At 46.7% G+C, this 20,778-nt stretch overlaps 1 protein-coding gene across 1 annotated transcript; it reads right to left on the bottom strand.

Annotated features, from left to right (window-relative positions):
• Window positions 1-2,490: 2,490 nt before the first annotated feature.
• LOC139824868 (uncharacterized) lies at window positions 2,491-7,891 on the bottom strand. Its single transcript, XM_071797429.1, has 3 exons — window positions 7,226-7,891; window positions 6,606-6,976; window positions 2,491-3,523 (listed from the first exon to the last, which is right to left on the bottom strand). The coding sequence occupies exons 1-3, from the start codon at window positions 7,889-7,891 to the stop codon at window positions 2,491-2,493; spliced, it is 2,070 nt and encodes a 689-aa protein (XP_071653530.1).
• Window positions 7,892-20,778: the final 12,887 nt, after the last annotated feature.

Raw genomic sequence — 20,778 nt, 5'->3', positions numbered from 1 at the left:
CTGCACCTCGATTCTTAAAAAGCGCCGCACCCATCGCGGCCACATCCACTAAACAAAGGAAAAAACTCTATATTATATGTCACTACACTTTGTCACACTATTCCATGATGTCCCTTGGGAAAAATACTTCTATGTACTCCATTTTTTACTTAATGTGCCCTTTACTTTCTTTTACTGAGGATGGTCGTTATACTGACCGCGCTCTAGCCCGAGCTCAATTTATAGAGCATTGAAAAAATGAAGAGGGAGGGTTGTATGTGATTTATCTGTGACATATTATATTACCAAAAACTAGCTATCATGAAACAATAATCTTCTACTTATTTTTGCATCTTGCAATCGCGGGTGGATACTCTAAACCGCTATCGAAAAAATGAGGGGCGAGGATGCGCGTGATTTACCTGCGGCATATTATGTTATCAAAAACTAGCTGTCATGAAAAATAATCTTCTACTTACCGTTGCATCTTGCAATCGCGGGTGGATACTATGAACCTCTATCGAATAAAATGAGAAACGAGGATGCGCGTGATTTATCTGCGGCATATTATGTTATGCAAAAATAATCCTCGCGAGAAAAAAGACAGCTATTGAACAAGTATCAAACAACTAAAACATTTTTAAAACATCTTTAAAACTATCAAATATCTTTAAAACATCTTTAAAACAACTATCAAACAACTAAAACATCCTAAAAACATCTTTAAAAACAACTATCGAACAGCTAAGACATTTTTAAAACAGTTTTGAACAATTATTGTTCGAGAGTCCGCGGGTTAGAGACAGCACGAGGAAGACCAGTACACGCACGTAAAATAAAAAGTCAGAAATACGAAACAAAGTTTATAATGTCTAAATATATATATGTACAAGTATTTACAGGAGTCTTTTTCAGGCAAAGTGCCGTGAGCGGTAGCGCGTACAGACGTTAGCACGGCAAAAGCGGCGAAATCGGTTAAGCGATCGAGTGCGAATTGCTAAGCGAAAGGCGGTGATAAGCGGTGTGCAAGCGGTCGTATAATATACTAGGCGGGTGATCTGCGAGCGAGAGCGGTTTCGCGGCGCAGCGGCGGTCTTTTATTACCTCCGAGACGATGCTCTCTCCTGGCTAATCACCAATAAATTTATCGCGTTTTACAAACATCGAAGGATATTCGAGGACTCAGTGTTTGATTGGTAGCTACTTGCGTGTGGCTCGAATTTTGGGAGGGTGATTGGCCATCGGCGGTCTACGTCATCGCGCTCACGGCAAAGTTTCGTTTGACGATCCGACGAGATCGTTGCCTGCTTTCGTTCGCAATGTTTATAGCATGGGTCTTTCCTTTGTGTAAGAGCGGTTGCTTGACTTTGTTTTTGCCGAGCGAATGTCGGCAAACTTTCTGGAATGCGAACGATAGAAAAATCCATGCTATACTGAACATTAACACGACCAATTTATTTTTACTTTATTAAACGCGTGCGAGTGGCTGCGTAACAATTGATCTCCGACTAAATACTTTCGACAAAATATCTTGGTCAAAATATCTCACCGACAAAGTATCTCGCCGACAGATAATTTCACAAATATCAACAATATAGCTGAACATAAGGCGTTTATTGCAAATCCACTTGGAAAGTTGTGAACCCATGTGGCACCTCATTTCGCGTGGACAATGTATGCGTGGAGGCAGTAGGTTCCGCCCCCCTGCGGGGGGCTCCACTATTATTAACTAGACACATAGTGTGCCTTCAAAGTACATGCGTGGACTTTCCACGCGTGGAAAGTTATAAACCCATGTAGCATTTCGTTTCGCGTGGAAAGTCTTTGCGTGGTGGCAGTAGGTTCCGCCCCCCAGCGGGGGGCTCCACTATTATTATACTAGACACATAGTGTGGCGTTTATTGCAAAATTGGCGTTTATTACAACAAATAAAAGCAATGAGATATTTTGTCGAAAATATTGTGTCGAAGATATTTAGTCGTGCTACCCGTGCGAGTACAGACTTGCAACCGAAAGCGATTTTCCGTACTGAATTCCACGATCTCAAACATCCCGCCCGCCTCGTCATGTTTGACGAAACGAGACGGTGCGCTCGATGGTGCGACCGAAATCGCGGCAGGAAGAATCGATATACGATCGATTTGCATGATCGCGATTCCGGCGCGAGGTGCTGGCGAGCAATGGCGGAGTGGTGCGGCTGCGCAGTGTCACAACACGCGGTGATCTCGAGCGAGACACATAAACATTCGCGATATAAGTGACGTGAAGAGTTCAGAGATATATGAAAAGTGAAATAGTGTGTCGCGAAGGAAATCTTAAGTTGCTTACGGTTACGTGAGCTTTGAACATAGGCAGAAAGCCAATAAAGACGATTGTGAAGTGAACGTAAAATATTGGCGGAAGGCCTACAAGAACAATTAAGTGACAATGAGTGTCGGTGGGCTCACGCATCCCTCGGCGGCGGCTGGTCCTCAGTCCCGAGTAGAAGCACGACCTTGCACAGTGGTCGAACTAGCTCTGACGTAGCGGTCCGAATCGTCGCCACTTGAACGACGCCGTCGTCTCCGGGGTGCAGCTGAATGATGCGGGCGAGAGGCCATCGACTCGGTGGTGTGCTATCAGCGCGCACCAGGCACAGGGATCCGACGGCAGGTCCTCGGATTTGAGCCACTTCGAGCGAGCTATCATCCCGTTGATGTACTCGTGTGACCACCGTGACCAAAAGTGATCGCGCATTTTTTGGAGGTGTTGCCACCGGGAAAGTGAGCTCTCAGCAGTGTCAGTCAAGAAGGGTTCGGGAACAGCCAGGAGAGGAGCACCAATTAGGAAGTGCCCTGGGGTGAGAGCGGACATGTCGTCCGGATCGTCGAACAAAGCCTGCAGCAGCCTGGAATTCAAGCAGGCTTCGACCTGAGCGAGGAAGGTGCTCATCTCCTCGAATGTGAGTTTGGTCTCTCCGATGACCCGACGGAGGTGGAACTTGGTGGACTTGACGGCAGCCTCCCACAATCCGCCGAAGTGCGGTGCAACCGGCGGGTTAAAGTGCCACTTGATGCCTTCCGTGGCAGCGACGTGAGCAAGGCGACGGGCGTCGGTAGACGAAGCGCGAAAGAGCTCTCGCAGGACTCGGTCTGCTCCCAAGAAATTGGTGCCGGAATCGGAATAGAGTTTTTCGCAGAGGCCTCGACGTGCCGTGAAGCGACGGAAAGCGCCAAGGAAGGCTTCGGTCGTGTAATCAGAGACCACGTCGAGGTGCACTGCCTTGGTGCAGAGGCACACGAACACGGCGATGAAGGCTTGTGCGCTCGGTGTCCGCGGCTTTTGCTCGTGCGGATGAAGATCGAGCCGGCGTAGTCCAGGCCGGTCCGGAGGAATGGGTGCGCTGGAGTGACTCGTCCTCTCGGGAGGTTGCCCATCGGAGGTTGGGGTGCCGTGGCTCGCCAGCGGGTGCACGTGATACAGCGATGCAGCCGCTGTTTGACAACGGAGCGGCCTCGAGGGATCCAGAAGCGGAGGCGAAGTAAGTCGAGGGTGAGCTGCACTCCTCCGTGCAGTGTTCGACGGTGGCACGACTCAATGAGCAATCGAGTGAGCCACGAGGACGGCGGTGCGATCATAGGATGTCGCTCATCGGTGGAAAGCATGGCATGCTTGAGGCGGCCTCCGACTCTCACAAGGGAACGGTTGGAAGTGTCCCTACCCGATTTGGATGCGCTTTGAATATGTTGTTGAGCATCAAAAAATATTAGATTCGTATTTTTTTTGCTGCGTATCTCGACGTTTAGGGATTGAAACAACCCCTTAAAAATAACGACCGATTTGGATGCGCTTTGGATATATTGTAGAGCATCAAAAAACATTAGACACGTGTTTTTTTAGCTGCGTACCTCGACGTTTAAGGGTTGAAACAACCCCTTGAAAATAACGGATTTTATAGTTTTTAGCGAATATCTTCGAAAATATAAGGCGTATGAAAAAAAGTTTGATACAAAAAGTTTATGGCTTTTTGTGCTCTTTACAATGGCGTAATCAGATTTTTTAAATTTGTCACATTTTTTAATTTAACCCCACCCCTACCTATTATTTTTGCCAAATATAACAATTTTTCCAACGCAAATTTAAGAGCGTCAAATGCCAAATACATCCATGTGTATTTTTATTATGATACCATTATTAGATTTTTGGCAATACGAGATGATATGTGGTATAGGCGTCGCGCTGTAGGTAGGTGTTGCGTTATTTCTGTTCAAGTTGCGCCGTACGCTTAAAAATTTCCATTTCAACTCCGGGATGACCGAAAGCGTTGATGCGAAGGCCAGCGCAAGGCGCTGACAGCGAGAGGTTAACGCTATTTCGAGAGTCCTGGACTAGCAACGGAATGTCGACTCCGACATTATAAATACCGCCGAATTGTAAGATCGGGCGGGCAGTCGCAAATTATAATCTGAACGAACACGTGTGTCACATTAACCGCTACAATAATATACTATCCCGGTTACGGCATAACAAAATCAACAACCAAATTCACGCATTTGTATATCATTTGCTTGTGTCATAATTTCGAAAAGGAAACATTTCAGATCATAAGTCTGAAGTGTAAAGAACTGTGTTGTACGCTGTCGTTTTGTGAACATGTAAGTGCATTTTTATTGTTAACTTTTATTGGTTTCTTACGTTTGTTACTTTTTTCTTTGATATTGAATATTTAATATAATTTTTTATTCAGTTCTTACTCAATTTTTTGCCAATCTTGCCAGTGACTATATAATCTTTTTTGCTCATAAAATATCACGTTGTAAGCACCTACTATAGTATATTGTGCACCAAGAGAAGAAAGCAGCGTTTTTCAGACGAGTGTGAAGTTTGCTACCCGAGTCAAAAGCAAGAGCGGCAAATCACACGAGTCTGAAAAAGCTTTCGATCCGAAGTGCACACGATATTTTTCACAACACTAATGAAAAGTTCGACTTCCATGCCTAGAGAGGGGCGAAAGTGACCAATTTTATGCTAGGGCGGCATAGCGGGCGAAAAGTAACCGTTTTCCTTTCTAGGGAGGAAAGTCCAGGCATGGAAAGTCGGACTTTCCGTGGAGGTGTTGTAAAAAAATTATTTTTAGTTAATAAAGTTAATTTTTTTGTTTGCTTCTTTCAGATTACCTCCTTGTCAGAGTATCCGAATATTTCAATATTTTTTATTGCTGTCTCTCTATTGTCATTAATTAATTAATTTTTTATTCACATACCTTTTGTAATCAAGAAATAGAGAAGAAAAAGAGACGGTATCAAACCTAACATAAAAACCACTCTATTAATTATAAAGTGTGTATTTATTTATATAATTAAAGTTTGAGACAAATATTTAATTTTAATATCTTTCAGAATAAAGTTTAATCCATACAATGTAATAATGCTACTTTCTGCAACTTTCACTGCTTTCAACTATTCACCAAGTTCGACAACTTCGGAGGAAGAAAAAGTAAAAGAAAACATTGAACGACGCCTATACCACATATCATCTCGTCTTGCCAAAAATCGAATAATGGTATCATAATAAAAGGATATATTTGGAATTCGACGCTCTTAAATTTGCGTTGGAAAAATTGTTATATTTGGCAAAAATAGTAGGTGGGGGTGGGGTTAAATTAAAAAATGTGACAAATTTAAAAAATCTGATTACGCCATTGTAAAGAGCACAAAAAGCCATAAACTTTTTGTATCAAACTTTTTTTCATACGCCTTATATTTTCGAAGATATTCGCTAAAAACTATAAAATCCGTTATTATCAAGAGGTTGTTTCAACCCCTAAACGTCAAGATACGCAGCTAAAAAAAACACGTGTTTAATTTTTTTTATGCTCTACAACATATCCAAAGCGCATCCAAATCGGTCGTTATTTTTAAGGGGTTGTTTCAACCCCTAAACGTCTAGATACGCAGCAAAAAAAATACGAGTCTAATATTTTTTCATGCTCAACAACATATCCAAAGCGCATCCAAATCGGGTAGAGACACTTCCGACCGTTCCCTTGTCAGAACGCCGTGGTCATCCAGGAATGGACTTAGGCTCGCCAGCGAGCTTCGATGTGACACAGTGCAGTTTGCGGAAAGTGACGTGATCTCGTCGGCGAAGTGCAGGGCTTGCACCACGCGAAGCCAGAGAAGCAGTGCGTCGTTAATCTCATTTGATAGCAGTGTGAGTGCGGTGGTGCGGGAAGCGGCGCGACGCCAACGAGAGCACCAAGCCGTGACTCGTAGAAGCCGGTGCAAGGAGGAAAACCGGAGAAGCATCTCAGGTTCCGCCTTGATTTTCTCGGTGGCGACGTGTGCAACGACTCTTTGTTCGGGCAGCTCGCTGACTGACATCTCGAGGCCCTCTCTCGGCCACTGGGATCGGTCCTCGCAGAGCCAGGTGGACCCACTGGACCAGTTCACCACAAGAAATGTTCCCGAAGTTCTCCCGGAGCGATCCCTCTGGAAGCGCAGTCGGCCGAGTTGTCCCGCCAGGGGACATGTCGCCATCGAGCGTCAGAGAGCTTTTGCTGGATATAAGCCACGCGGTTCGCCACGTAGGTCTTTCAGCGGGAGGCGTGTTCTCTAATCCAGTGAAGCGTTACCTTTGAGTCTGACCACAGAAAGGTGGGTGCTGTGAACAGAACCAATGTGGAGCGAGTGTGACACGTGAGAGAAGTGAGCAAGGCGGCGGCAGTGAGTTCTAGCTGCGGCAGAGACACCTGCTTGACCGGGGCCACCTTGCTCTTCGCGGCCAGCAAGTGAAAGGCCACGGTGCCGTTTCTGGTGATGCGGAGGTACACGGCCGCGGCGTATCCTCGCTCGGACGCGTCGGCAAAGCCGTGCAGCTCCACTTGAGCGTCCTCGTTTCCGCTGCTAAGCCAGCGGTTTACGCGCAGGCGAGAGAGGAGAGGCAGTTCCTCGAGGAAAAGTTTCCAGCAGTGCGCGTCGGCGGCGGGAAGCGGATCGTCCCAATCGAGTCGCTGTAGCTACGCGGACTGGATAAGAATTTTCGCGTGAATTACAACGGGAGCCAGCCATCCCAGCGGATCGAAAAGGCGTGCGGTTTCCGCGAGAACGCGTCTCTTCGTGAATTCCAGGACGGGGCGCGAGTGAATCGCAAACGCGAAAGTGTCCTCGTTTGGGTGCCACAATAACCCGAGAGTGGAAAAACTGTCATTTTCCCACGAGTACGGTTCGAGGTGGAATCGGTGCTTGGGAGGGATTTCCGCCAGCACTTTCTCGCAATTCGCGGCCCATTTTAAAAGTGGGAACCCGCCCGCCGTGCACAGCTCGCGGAGTTCCGTTTGTTTAGCGATCGTGTCGGATAACGTGTTCGCCCCCAAGACGGCGTCGTCCACGTAAGTGTCCTCCAGCAAAGTGATCGCTCCCCGGGGATATCGCGATTGTTCGTCGTTGGTTAATTGTTCCAACGTCCGAATGGCCAAGAAGGGCGCGCACGCGAGACCGTACGTCACCGTTAAAAGCAGGTACACGCACACGAAGGCGAGGAGGGTGCAATGCCAGATGATGCACTGGTACTTCTGATCGTCCGGGTGGATGAGGATCTGCCGGTACATCTTTTCGATATCCGTGACGAAAGCGTAGCGGTGCCAGCGCCAGCGCATCAGGATGTCGGTTAGAGCGGGCAGCAGGTTGGCGCCCACGAGGAGGTGGTGGTTCAGCGATTCGTCGGACGTCGTTTGTTGCGACCCGTTGAATACCACTCTGAGTTTGGTGGAGGTGCTCGATTCTCGGATCACTCCATGATGAGGTAGGTAGCACTTGATGTCGTTGACTGGAGAGACAAAGGCTAACTCCATATGTTTCAGCTCCTCATACTCCCGCATGAACTGGCGGTAGAGCTCGCCGAACCGGGAGTCTCTTTGGCACTTCCGCTCCATTGCGGTCAGCAGGCGTTCGGCCGGTCGGCGAGTTTCGGACAACGTCGTTAACGCCTTGGAAAACGGCAGTCGGACCACGTACCGTCCCGTCTCCGTGCGGGAGTGCGTGCGCACGTAAAAGTCCTCGCACTGCTGTTCTTCGGGCGTGAGGGCGGCGGGAGCGGAAGGCTCTGCTTCTTGCTCCCAGAAGCGGCGCACGAGATCGACCAACTCGTGGTCGGCCGTCACCTAGAAGCTGCCGCGTGCGTGGAGGGCCGAAGCACCGCAGCCACCGGAAAGGATCCACCTGAAGGCCGTCTTCTGAGCGATCGGAGCATGCGGCCCGCCTTTTTGAATGCCGTCTTCGAGAATGGTGGAGCACACTTCTGCTTCGAGAAGTAGCTCGACCGGTCCCTAACCGAAAACTGCGCATCGGCTAGAGGCAGCTCCTTTGAGGTGGGGTCACGTAGAAAGGCTCTTTGTCGTCGAGCCTTAGTAGAGAGAAAGGCGGGGCAGCACGAACGCGACGGCGGTGATCGTGGCTCCGGTCGTCTTGGATATGAGGCCGACCATCACCTTCCCTCGGGTTGACCCGGATTTCGAACCCCCGATTCCAAAGATCGACACCGAGGAACGAGTGCGTTGCAGGTGCAAGCGCTGCACGAGGGATTCGGCGACAATGGAGACCTCAAACCCTTGGTCGATAAGGCCTCGTGCTGGATGTGGATTTCCGTGGCGGTCGGCGATGGTCACTCGCGCGGTTGCGAGGAGAATAGCCTTGCAGTCGTCAGCGAAACGCACGGCGGATAGCGCGCTGATCTCTTCGGACGTCGACGCGGGAACGTATGCTTCATGAAGCATCGTGTGATGACGAGCCTTACACGTGAAGCAGTTCTTCGAGGATTGGCACTTCGCGACGGAGTAATTGCCAAGGCAATTGAAGCACAATCGGCTTGTCTCGACAACCGTCTTTCGGTCTTTGGCGGGCTTGGCCTTGAACTCGCTGCACGTCATAAGTGAGTGCTTTCCCTTGCACAGGGCGCACTGAGGGTCGAAACTGTCTTTAGCACCGTGCTTCGCAACGTGAGTCTTCGCGGACCGAGTGGACTCCGGGAGTTTCGCGACGGTTTTCGGTTTCGCGGCGTTTAGAGTGAGAATACGTTTCGCAATAAAGTCTGTGAAAGTGTCGTGCTCCTGCGGATCGACAGAGTCGGAGGTGGAGGATTCCCACTCAAGTCGCGTTCGCGGATCGAAGAGCTTAACAACTAAGTGGTTGAAGATGTTGTGAGCGCACAACGAATTATAGATTAAGTATTGCATTTGGCAACTCCGAGTTGCCTCCTATCAGTAATTTGACCCTAGCGACGAAGGTCGCTGACACAAAAACCTGCTCAAGTTTCGGGAATGACCAAATATGGTCATCCCGGACATCACCTGCCTGTTAGACCTTTGATCACGGTGCCAAAAACGCTAACAACTAAGCCAGCAACACCGAGCGGATAAAGAGCCCGCTTTTCCGACGAGCGGCGGGCAGTCGCTAGAGTTACCATCTTAGCGGACACGTGCGTCCAATTAACGACTCATAAATCACTTACTGAAACGCGAGTGTCATAACTGAAATAAAGGAAACTGTATCAAAGAGTAAATAAAAAATATATTTGACTGTTAATGTTATACATCGTGACGAGTGTTTCTTTTTCGACCCGAGATTCCCGAATCCTGTGTCGACCCTGAGAACAACTCACGGTCCCGGCACAACAATTGGTGGCAGCGGTGGGATCTCGGAAATCAGAGAACATCCCCGTCGCGTGTGTTCCCGCCACGAGTATTCGCCTGAAAGAAAAGAGCGAAATAGTGAAAGTGGTGAAATCAGCCCTGACGGAAGCACCCGGTAGCAGTCCGGCCCAGAGGAAGGAAGCACCCGGTAGCGGCTATCAACGACACCGGAGAAAGCATCGACCTACCACATCGGTGACTCGCCAACCCCGCAGCCGAGCCACGCAGCGACGGTCAACGACCAGCGCAGTAACGAGCAACATGCGACTATTAATGTAAGTCGGAAAACAATTGTAACGCGTTTATTTGTAAGGCGTGATAAAGCGATAAATATCAGAAGACGAAATCACTCCATCCGCCCCGTTCGAAACGCGTCGTTTCTCCATAGCGAACAAGCGCGGCGCGCGATTGAATCTAGCTTGCGAAGTCCCATACGTGTCGATAGACATACCAATAGCGAAGCATTAGACCGCGTGCGACAAAATCTAGACTCGCGATTTACAGACGATAACACGTCGGAACTGCACCCAAACGTCCTTGTAGAGCGAGAATTTTCGTTCGGTGAAATAGACACAAGTTTAGCGCGCGAACATAACAATAATAATAACGCAAACAATAGCGAAATGACAGTGACGTACTACGACTAGACCCCACAATTAGTCCCGGTATATCGGACAATAACTCCGAGAGGAGATTTTTCGCTGACGTCATACGACAGCAGCATATTCGATCCGACAGAAGAGGATCATATCCCTCCGGCCAACAAAATGAGCCAGCAACGGGCGGCCACGGCCATTGCACCACGCGAAGATATACCACCCGCGCAGGTCCACGCGGAAATAACGCAACTCGGACCCGCGGCTAACAGGCAACCGTCCGAAATTGACCAAAGCCAAGCCCCTGAGCCGACGCGAGCAGATCCGGGAGCACGGGACTCCATACTCAACGACATTCTAAACATGATGCGCGACCTACAAAACCGCATAAACCGTGTAGAGACCGCAGAATTCGATCGCTCCGTCGAACTCCTTCGCGCAATGCGCGATATGCAAGACCACGTAAGCAGGATAGAAGTCGGTAACTACGATCGCCCCCGACGAAAGAAGTCGCCGCGTACACAGCCAGGGACCTCTGGACGTTACCTACGGACGAACGTTGGAAGACGTCAGAAACCAACACGATCCCGTAAATACGTACATTAAGTTAAAGGAAGCCCGCGATACAATTCCGGAAATCGACGGAACGTCGCGCAGTCAAGTACAAAAATTCTTAAACGCAAGCACCTATGCGATGAACGAAATTAACCCCGCAGAGAAAAAATCATTATTAAAAGCTATACTTTGCACGAAATTAACGGGAAAGGCAATGTACGATTTCCAAATGCGAGACATACACTCTTTTGCTCAATTAAAACAGGAAATAAAAATGTGCTATTTAGCAAAGCGTAGCACCACGCATTCAGCGAGAATTTAATATACTCCGGCAGAAGCCAGGCGAAAGCGCGAGAGAATACGGAGTCCGTGTAGACAAATTATCGATGGAACTAAATCAGTCAATGATCGAAGGCCGTGAACAATCTACAGAGCAAAGAAAAGCAATATTAAATACGATACAGGAGCTAGCGCTAGAAAATTTCCAGCTAGGACTCCGCGATGATATTCAAACTATTGTGCGATCAAGAAATTACGCTAACCTCACCGCGGCAATTCTGGGCGCCACATCCGATGAAAAATTGAAAGGACCTCCTCAGCGCTCGAACTATAACACCAACCGAAATAAAAATAGTCAAGAGCAAACCCGACAAGCTCGGAGTTAAATGCCATAAATGCGGAAAGCTAGGCCACATCGGACAAGAGTGTCGCACTAGCCGATACGCCAATAGATACTCCCTGCCGAGAGCAGAAAAGCCCAGCGAAATAAATACCGTTGAGAAATATTGCTCACACTGCCAGAAAGAAGGGCACAAAAGAGAGGACTGTTGGACGCTTAACGGACGACCCGAGACAGAGCGGACTCGCCCATCTAAATATAATCCGCGGGAAAGGAAACAAATAAATGCGACCGAAAAGAGTCAAGAAAATAAGACACGGGAATCAGACGATGAAACGTCACGTAGCGACAGCAGTAGCAGCAGCCGCAGCAGCGATAGCGACAAACAAGAAAGACGAAGAAAGCATAAGGCGCGACGCGCGCTCGAGTACACAGAGTAGCTCAAGTAACAGGTGAAGCAGATAAGAATTCTAATCTAGACCTCGTCACTCTCCCGATGCGAGAAGCAATTAATGGAAATTTTTTGCTGGACTCCGGAGCCGCCGTCACCTTCATAAAATTAGGAAAACTAAAAGACACGACTAAAGTACGAGAAAGGAAGATAGCGTTGACCGGCGTAACTGGACATCAAATCTACACCCTCGGGAAGATACGAGCATCTATACTAATAGGTAAGGAAATAATACGGCATACAATGTACGTAGTACGAAACGACTTATCGATGGACTACGAAGGCATTCTAGGAATCGATTTCCTGAAAAAAACATCAAGCCGTGCCCAATCACGCTGAAAATCGATTAAAAATCGGCACCGCGACATTTAAGTTACAGCCGTACCGAAGGTTTACCTTACCACCGCGTAGCGAAACAATAATATCCGCGATAATCAACACGAATAAAGTAGGTATCGTAAAAAGCGAAGAGGTAATTCCGGGAGTATTTATCGGCAACTGTATGGTAAAACCGATAGACTTTATCTGTCCGGTGAGCATCGTAAACGTTATGGAAAATCCCGTAGAAATTATCACGCCGCATATAACTCTAGAAGAGGCACCGGTGACTGACACGGCCGACGTACTCACGTTACAGCCGACCGAAGAGCGCGAATCTATCACAGAAAGACGCGAAAAAGTACGTCGTAAATTAAGAATGGAGCATTTAAACGACGAAAAGTGAAAAACGTTAGAGCAGATATGCGAGAATTTTTGTGACGTATTCCATTTAGAGAACGACAAACTAACGTGTACCCCAGCGGTGAAACATGAGATCCCGACGCGTACTGATAGCGCGCCGGTGAACGTCCGGCCTTAGCTTGCCGGAGAAACATAAGGTGGAAATAAACCGACAAATTAACAAGATGTTAGAGGATGGGATTATACGTCCTAGTACGAGTCCGTGGAATTCCCCAATACTAATAGTACCAAAAAAACCTGACGCTTCAGGAAAAATAAAATTTCGAATCGTTATAGATTTCCGCAAGCTCAACTTCCTTACAATAGGAGATTCATTTCCATTGCCAAATATCGCAGAAATACACGATAAACTAGGGAAGGCAAAATATTTTACAACATTAGATCTCGCATCCGGCTACCATCAGATTCCGATGCAGGAGGGAGATAAAAAGAAGACAGCATTTTCTACGGCAAATAGACACTACGAATTTAACCGAATGCCTTTCAGGTTAAAAAACGCGCCAAGAACTTTTCAGTGAGCTATAATAGCAGCACTAATGGGGTTAGAAGGCATCAAATGTCTCATTTACCTCGACGATATCATAATATACGGGGCAACCTTGGCCGAACACAACAGGCGTCTCATTGAAGTACTACAAAGATTACGAAAATATTGCTTCAAACTTCAACCGGATAAGTGCGAATTCTTGCGCAAAGAGATACTATATTTAGGGCACATTATTTCGGAAAACGGTATACTACCAGACCCTGACAACATACCAGCAGTAATAAGGTATAAAACACCGAAACGAGCAAAAGATGTCCAAACTTTTCTCGGACTCGCGGGATACTATAAAAAATGTATCGACAATTTTTCTAAAATTGCAAAACCATTAACAAAATTATTGAGAAAGGAGGAAAAATTTATTTGGACAGCCGAACAATAAATGGCGTTCGAAACATTAAAGGAGAAATTAACTGCGGCACCCATATTAAATTACTCCAATTTTAACCAAGAGTTCTTAGTAACTACAGACGCATCCGACTATGCAATCGGAGCCGTGTTATCACAAGGGACAGTAGGACAGGACAGACCGATAGCATACGCCAGCAGAGTATTAAATAAGGCGGAGCAAAATTATAATACGACGGAAAAAGAATTGTTAGCCATCGTATGGGCCGTAAAACATTTCAGACCTTATGTATATGGAACGAAATTTAAAATAATTACTGATCATAGACCACTGTTCGAGAAGTCGAACATGTGCCGCGCGCGCCTGACAATGCGCGCCCGGCCAACACGCGCTTATCAGATTTCGCGGCTCGCCGCGGCGCGTCGCCGGCTCACATACACTTACTCGCGTTTAAAGTACGCTCGAGTAGCAATTTAAGGCGAGCTGCGCACAGACCAGCATCGAATCCTACCGCTATACTCTACGATCTCGTGTCGAGGAAGCGTTGAGAGAGTCGAAACATAACTATTTTGGAGCGTCGAGTGAGATTCCCTCTCCTCCGCGCAGTAGTAGTCGAGCGTCGAGAGACTTCTCTTCCGCTTATTGCACTCCCTTGGAGCCATCGTGGAGACCGCTACTCCCTCCAAGCCGGTCGCCCCTTCCGGGTTCGGCACTGTGGAAACGGAGGCGCGGCGCAGCCCCACTCTAACGGCGACCAGAGGGAAGAGGACGCGAAGCCAGAGACGAGACGGAGGAAGCGTCTCTCCCACCCGCCAGCGCCGCAGGAGCGGCCCGTGAAGAGGGCGGAGCCCGTTAAACAGGTGTCGCAGGAGCGGCACGAGGAGAGACCGGGCCCCTCAAAACCTCGCCCAGTCAAGCAGCCAGTACCGCCGGAGCGGCTGGTGAAGAGACGGGAGCCTGACAAGGGCCAGGCGATACGTCCGTGGAAGCTCATTCCACTGGAGCTCCCGGAGGTGCGTTGCACCATCAGGCCCGCTGGACTGACCCTCAGGAAGCGAGATTGCCGCATCTCGCGACCACCGGCCCTCCACCTGATCCGCATCACGGAAACGCGAAGCACAGCGTGTCAGACAGCGCTGACATCGAGCTTTACAGGCTCCGTCATCGCCAGTGGACCCCCCGGATCAACCGACGGACGGACCACCTCTCACTCCGGGCTCTAAACTCGACCTGAACAACAACTCGGTCTCCCTCAAGCCCCTTACAATGAAGGCCATCCGCCAAATTAAGTTTTGAACCGTGCATTAGTACATATATATTTTGATTAGGCGCCTTCAAGGCGCCGCCTAAGACAACGCAAACACAATGTACATAATTTAAATACAGAATATATTGTTTCGTTATGAAATCTTGTCTCGATGACTCACCGCCTCTGCCCTGATCCCTATTGCGACTCCACCTTATCGAACAACGCGAGAAACTACTAGTTCATATGCGATCAATATTTTTCCGTGCATTTTAAGCATTATACAGGTAGTCATTTATATAATAAAGAAAAAAGGGAAACATTAAGAAACTAAGCGGGAAATCATAGCATACATATTAGCATATAAGAAAATTAGATTGTAACCCCTCAAGAAAAAGAAAAACACAAATAAATAAATAACGAAAAACTTTGTAAACCTCAGTTTTTCTTCTTTCGCGAGGGAAGGAATGTTGTGAGCGCACAACGAATTATAGATTAAGTATTGCACTTGGCAACTCCGAGTTGCCTCCTATCGGTAATTTGACCCTAGCGACGAAGACCGCTGACGCGAAGACCTGCCCAAGTTTCGGGAATGACCAAATATGGTCATCCCGGACATCACCTGCCCGTTAAACCTTTGATCACGGTGCCAAAAACGCTGGCAACTAAGTCAGCAACACCGAGCGGATAAAGAGCCCGCCTTTCCGACGAGTGGCGGGCAGTCGCTAGTTACCATCTTAGCGGACACGTGCGTCCAATTAACGACTCATAAATCACTTACTAAAACGCGAGTGTCGTAACTAAAATAAAGGAAACTGTATCAAAGAGTAAATAAGAAATATATTTGACTGTTAATGTTATACATCGTGACGAGTGTTTCTTCTCCGACCCGAGATTCCCGAATCCTGTGTCGACTCTGAGAACAACTCACGGTCCCGGCACAACAAAGAGGTCCATGCCATGAGACTCGATGGGCCTCCCGATGCTCTCCTGAGCATTGACTGCGGTTGTGACGGCGTTGTAGACGCGGCTCAGCTCTTCAGCGGTTTCTCCCTTCATCTTCGCCACGGCGGTAAACGTGGAGAAGTTGGAGCGTATCAACTCTTTTTTGTTCTCGAAATGCTTGCTTAAAATCGCCCACGCGCGGTCGTAATTGTCCCCGGTCACCGTTAATGAGCGCACTAATTATTCAGCGGGCCCTCGAACCGCTCATTCTCATTCGAAATCGACGAATACTTACCGATGACCGAAGAGATCCCGAAACGACGGCCATTCCTCGTACGCGCCCGAGAAGTGTGGTAATTGAATGCGCGGCAACGAAGTCTTGGGAGCACGTTCGCTGCTTTGCTCCAGCCCGACTGGCACACTGGGCGACGCGGGTTTCAAGGTGCTTGCGTAAGTGGTAAGCAAGCTGCGCTGATGCACGTACGTATTCTCGACGGTGTAAAAAAAATCAGTTTTCACGTACTCACTCTCGGTGTAGTGATCTCGATAGCATGCCCGAATGAGATCGTGGTTTGACTCAAATTTGGTCGTCGAGGATGCAGATGCGGGTGCTCACAGCGTCGTGAGTGATGTTGTCCGCGCCCAGCTTCCGTAGATTGGTCATGGCGCGGAAGATGCGGCCGTGGATGTCGTGCTGACTGTTCAGCAAGGCGCTCTGATCCATGCTCATGGCTGTGGTCGTTCGTTGAGAAAGCACTCCCGAATTCGCGGTTGCCGGTAGAATCCGGCTTGAAGGACCAGAAATGTTTGAGAGTCCGCGGGTAGAGACAGCACGAGGAAGACCAGTACACGCACGTAAAATAAAAAGTCAGAAATACGAAACAAAGTTTATAATGTCTAAATATATATATGTACAAGTATTTACAAGAGTCTTTTTCAGGCAAAGTGCCGTGAGCGGTAGCGCGCACAGACGTTAGCACGGCAAAAGCGGCGAAATCGGTTAAGCAAGCGAGTGCGAATTGCTAAGCGAAAGGCGGTGATAAGCGGTGTGCAAGCGGTCGTATAACATACTAGGCGGGTGATCTGCGAGCGAGAGCGGTTCCGCGGCGGTCTTTTATTACCTCCGAGACGATGCTCTCTCCCGGCTAATCACCAATAAATTTATCGCGTTTTACAAACATCGAAGGATATTCGAGGACTCAGTGTTTGATTGGTGGCTACTTGCGTGTGGCTCGAATTTCGGGAGGATAATTGGCCATCGGCGGCCTACGTCATCGCGCTCACGGCAAAGTTTCGTTTGACGATCCGACAAGATCGTTGCCTGTTTTCGTTCGCAATGTTTATAGCATGGGTCTTTCTTTTGTGTAAGAGCGGTTGCTTGACTTTGTTTTTGACGAGCGAATGTCGGCGAACTTTCTGGAATGCGAACGATAGAACCATGCTATACCAAACATTAACACGACCAATTTATTTCTACTTTATTAAACGCGTGCGAGTATAGGCTTGCAACCGAAAGCGATTTTCCATACTAAATTCCCACGATCTCAAACAATTATCAAACAACTAAAACATCTATATTATATCTACTACAAACTATGTGGAAAAAGGAAATAAAACATTGTAACATTTATATATACATATATAGTTTATTTAAAAAAATCATAATTATTTCTGGTGTTGCGATTACCAGTTAAATATTTCTAATACATTTTGTAATGCGCAATTTTTAACATTTTTTCCGCATCGTATAGTATTAATAACATCTAGATTATTTAAAGATTCGATATCTTCGTAATCTGCATCCAAAGTCTCAATGTTTAGGTTCTTTTTCGCTTTATTCTCAAGCAGATCCACCAGCCATTCTCGTTTCTGGCATCCCTTGACGTACACAAGAGTCGACGTCTCGTCATCCTTTCCTGGTGATTTGCAATCAACCAGGAAGCGCATGACTTATCGGATTTTGTGAAGAGATTCTATAGCATGGGGCATGTAAAAATGTAATGCGCCAGAACGGCCCCATTTTTCAGAACCGCCACCTCCTTTACGACAAATTTCATCCCGACGACGAATCCTTGCAGATCGACAAACGTAGGTACGATTATTACAAAACGACGGAGCAATCTGTATCTTATCGCGGTACATCAGTGCCTCTTATATTGCAATATCTACTGATATTGTAATTTACACGACGCGTTTGTAATCCTCGCAAAAGCCCAGCAACATCTTGAGCGGTACGCAAAAGTTGAAGTATCCTTCCGGTATGCTTGATATAACGTCCCATCCAGCATTCCGCATGACCTGAGAATCACCATACGATAGCGATACGTAGTTCTTGATGGTACTGGTTAATCCAACATTTCTGTTGCGATCAATCTCCACGCCGTTGAGCTCGTATCGAATTTCATCGAACATGAACGCTGCGCAATTATTTACAAGCGTTGTCTCAGACTCGTCATTCCTTCTCTTTATTATAAATCTTCCTTCGACATAGAGAAAGCTTTCGCACGGCAACGTGTATAAATTTTGCTGTTGAATGGGTATTCTTATCTCATCGTTGTGTCCAAACATCGTGTTGGCGTACGGATTGTACGTATGAGTCTCAATCTTGACGACGCTATCGTCAAAGATCGGTTCACCTCCAATGTTTAAGATATTAGCAATTTCGTGCAACGAAACCCAATGATTTTAAAAATTCAACGTTCGACGCAGTGAGTTTCTTCTTTGGCGATCGGATTGTCTCTCTAATTTTGTTTCTCGTCTGTTGCACCTTCTCCCCTTCGTTCAGTATAAGCATCTCACGTTACCATAGTCGTCTTCGCACATGCAGTCTAACAGTGATCTCTTCTCCGCGAAAATCAATCAATCGACCGTCCTGATCCACAACGCGAAACGTTAGGTCAGTAAAGATCCGTACGATGATCGGAAAGTAAATGATCTGTGCCGGCGTTTCCGATATCTTATATCTCGGTAGCACACTCGGTGAAAACTCGTGTATCGTGTGCACGTACTTGTCGTTGCTGTACGCGCCCGCGGTCACGTTACTCTATGCGAATAATGTTTACGCTGATATTTATCGGTACGTCCGATTTGTGCCATTGTCGCGGCTCCAGCCCGCGATTCGCTGAAAATCCCAGCAGCGATCCAATGTTGTTCGGTTTATGTTTCCGTATCTCTGTGATGATTTTTATATTTTAATAATGTGCTTCGTGGGTTTAATTCTTTTGTCTTACATTTTATATGTAGTTGTAATTTGCTACCTAGTTCTCCAGTTAAACGCTGCGTTACTTGGCTATGAAAAGAGCATGATAAATATTTTCAAGACTGATAATTTTGTTTATGGGTTTGTCAATAAAAAAATTGAATAAAATAAACGATTGCATTAATTGCGATAAAATTTATTTTTTACTTGTTATCCTCCAAATATATACGAAACCTCCAATACATCCTCCAATACAAAAACAACACAGTTTAAATTCAATGCTTTGGTCTGCAGTGTAAGTTGTACTAAAAAATACTTTAATATTTCTGAAAAATACGAGTAAGTGTTGAACTAAACAAAAATGAACACATTATGAGGACTTATTTTTTTAGTCCACAATAAGTTGAAAGTTCAACTAAAGGCTACTTTTAAGTTATTCTTTAAAATCTTACAGTAATAATAAATTTGTGTATATTTAAACAAAATACTTTTTAGTTTTCGTATAAGATTATCATATTATAATTACTGTCTATAATTATAATTTATAATATTAAATATAATAATTATAGACAGTAAGTAAATTAAAAACATTAATTTTTATGACCGATAATTATAATTATAATTATAATTATTGGTCATAAATTACAGTAAGTAAATTAAAAACTTTAACAAAAATTGCAGCTATCCTAATCTTGCTTCACTGTCCCTATCTACTATCTAGCGAAACCACTGCCAAGGGAACGAGCTTGGAAAAATTAGCGGGGAAAGAAAACCCTGTTGAGCTTGACTCTAGTCTGGCACAGTATCCATTCTTGTTTTAGAGAAATCATTGATGTGTTGCAATACACCAATGAGACATTCAAGCAGAGCATGCTCGAGTAATGCACTTAATGCGAATCCTATGGCACTCAGCATGGGCTGAACACCAGGAGATGCATTGCTAACAACTCCTGACGGGGCACTTGGCTGTGTAGGTGGAGTCGTAATTGCTTCACCGATCTTCGCTGCAAGGTCTGTCAGTTCTTTACTCTGCTCAATGAAGTACTTATTGACAGCGTATATCTCCTGTCGTTTTCTGGTTGCAAAGGAATCAGATAGAGGCACCTTGCGTTTGGTACTAATCTTGGACATAGCCCTATGCACCTGTGCAATGTTGCTTTCAAACCTCGAAGTAACTGCAAATACTGGTGTTGCAGGACATGATGTTGCAAGAGGTAGTGTTTCAGGAGGTGGTGTTGCAGGAGGTGGTGTTGCAGGAGGTGATGTTGCAGTAGGTAGTGTTGCAGGAGGTGGTGTTGCAGGAGGTGATGTTGCAGAAAGTAATATTGCAGGAGGTGGTGTTGCAAGAGAAGGTGGCGAACAGAGGTACTCAGATACTTCTGTGAAACTGTCGTCAGTATATGAAAATGCAGCAGATGAATACTTCACATTTGTTATACCAAACTGTGTGAGACCTTGCAACCGATTGTATTGTTACACCAGGCTGCAAAACAATCCTTGACGACTGTCATGTCGAGTCAGAAATCCAGCCAGTCTCAGAGCGTGGCAGAGGTCAGCCAGGCAGCTGATCCGATCCGAACCAAAGGGCAGCGAAAGCAGGTAGCGGAGGATGAGTCAGAAGCGGTGACCAGGCCATCTACGCCGAGTCCGAATAGCCCGGTGAGCGAGCCATTGACGCAGAGCAAGGCGGAGACGTTGACAGAATTGCCGGAAGCAGAGGCGACATCGATTCTCGACGAGATCATGTCCAGCACGCAGGTAGAATAATTCCTGAAAACGCGAAAGGAGATTTGTCCGTTAAGGATTAATCTAATAAATGACAAAAACTTACCTGATTCCTATCATAACCTACAATATAAAATACGTGCGTGTGTTTATAGATTAGAG

The sequence above is a fragment of the Temnothorax longispinosus genome, unplaced genomic scaffold, assembly GCF_030848805.1.
Source record: "Temnothorax longispinosus isolate EJ_2023e unplaced genomic scaffold, Tlon_JGU_v1 HiC_scaffold_62, whole genome shotgun sequence".
Classification (NCBI taxonomy): Eukaryota; Metazoa; Arthropoda; class Insecta; order Hymenoptera; family Formicidae; genus Temnothorax; species Temnothorax longispinosus.
Note: the sequence above shows the minus strand (reverse complement) of the source record. Positions and strands in the feature narration are given on the sequence as shown.

Excerpts from the sequence above, each read along its gene's own strand:
- LOC139824868 (XM_071797429.1), bottom strand. The coding sequence starts at position 7,891 with ATGGAGCGGAAGTGCCAAAGAGACTCCCGGTTCGGCGAGCTCTACCGC. Across the intron at positions 6,977-7,225 it reads GGGCCGCGAATTGCGAGAAA|CTACAGCGACTCGATTGGGA; the intron begins GTGCTGGCGGAA and ends CAGTCCGCGTAG. Across the intron at positions 3,524-6,605 it reads ACAGCACCCACCTTTCTGTG|GAGTGCAGCTCACCCTCGAC; the intron begins GTCAGACTCAAA and ends CACTGCACGGAG.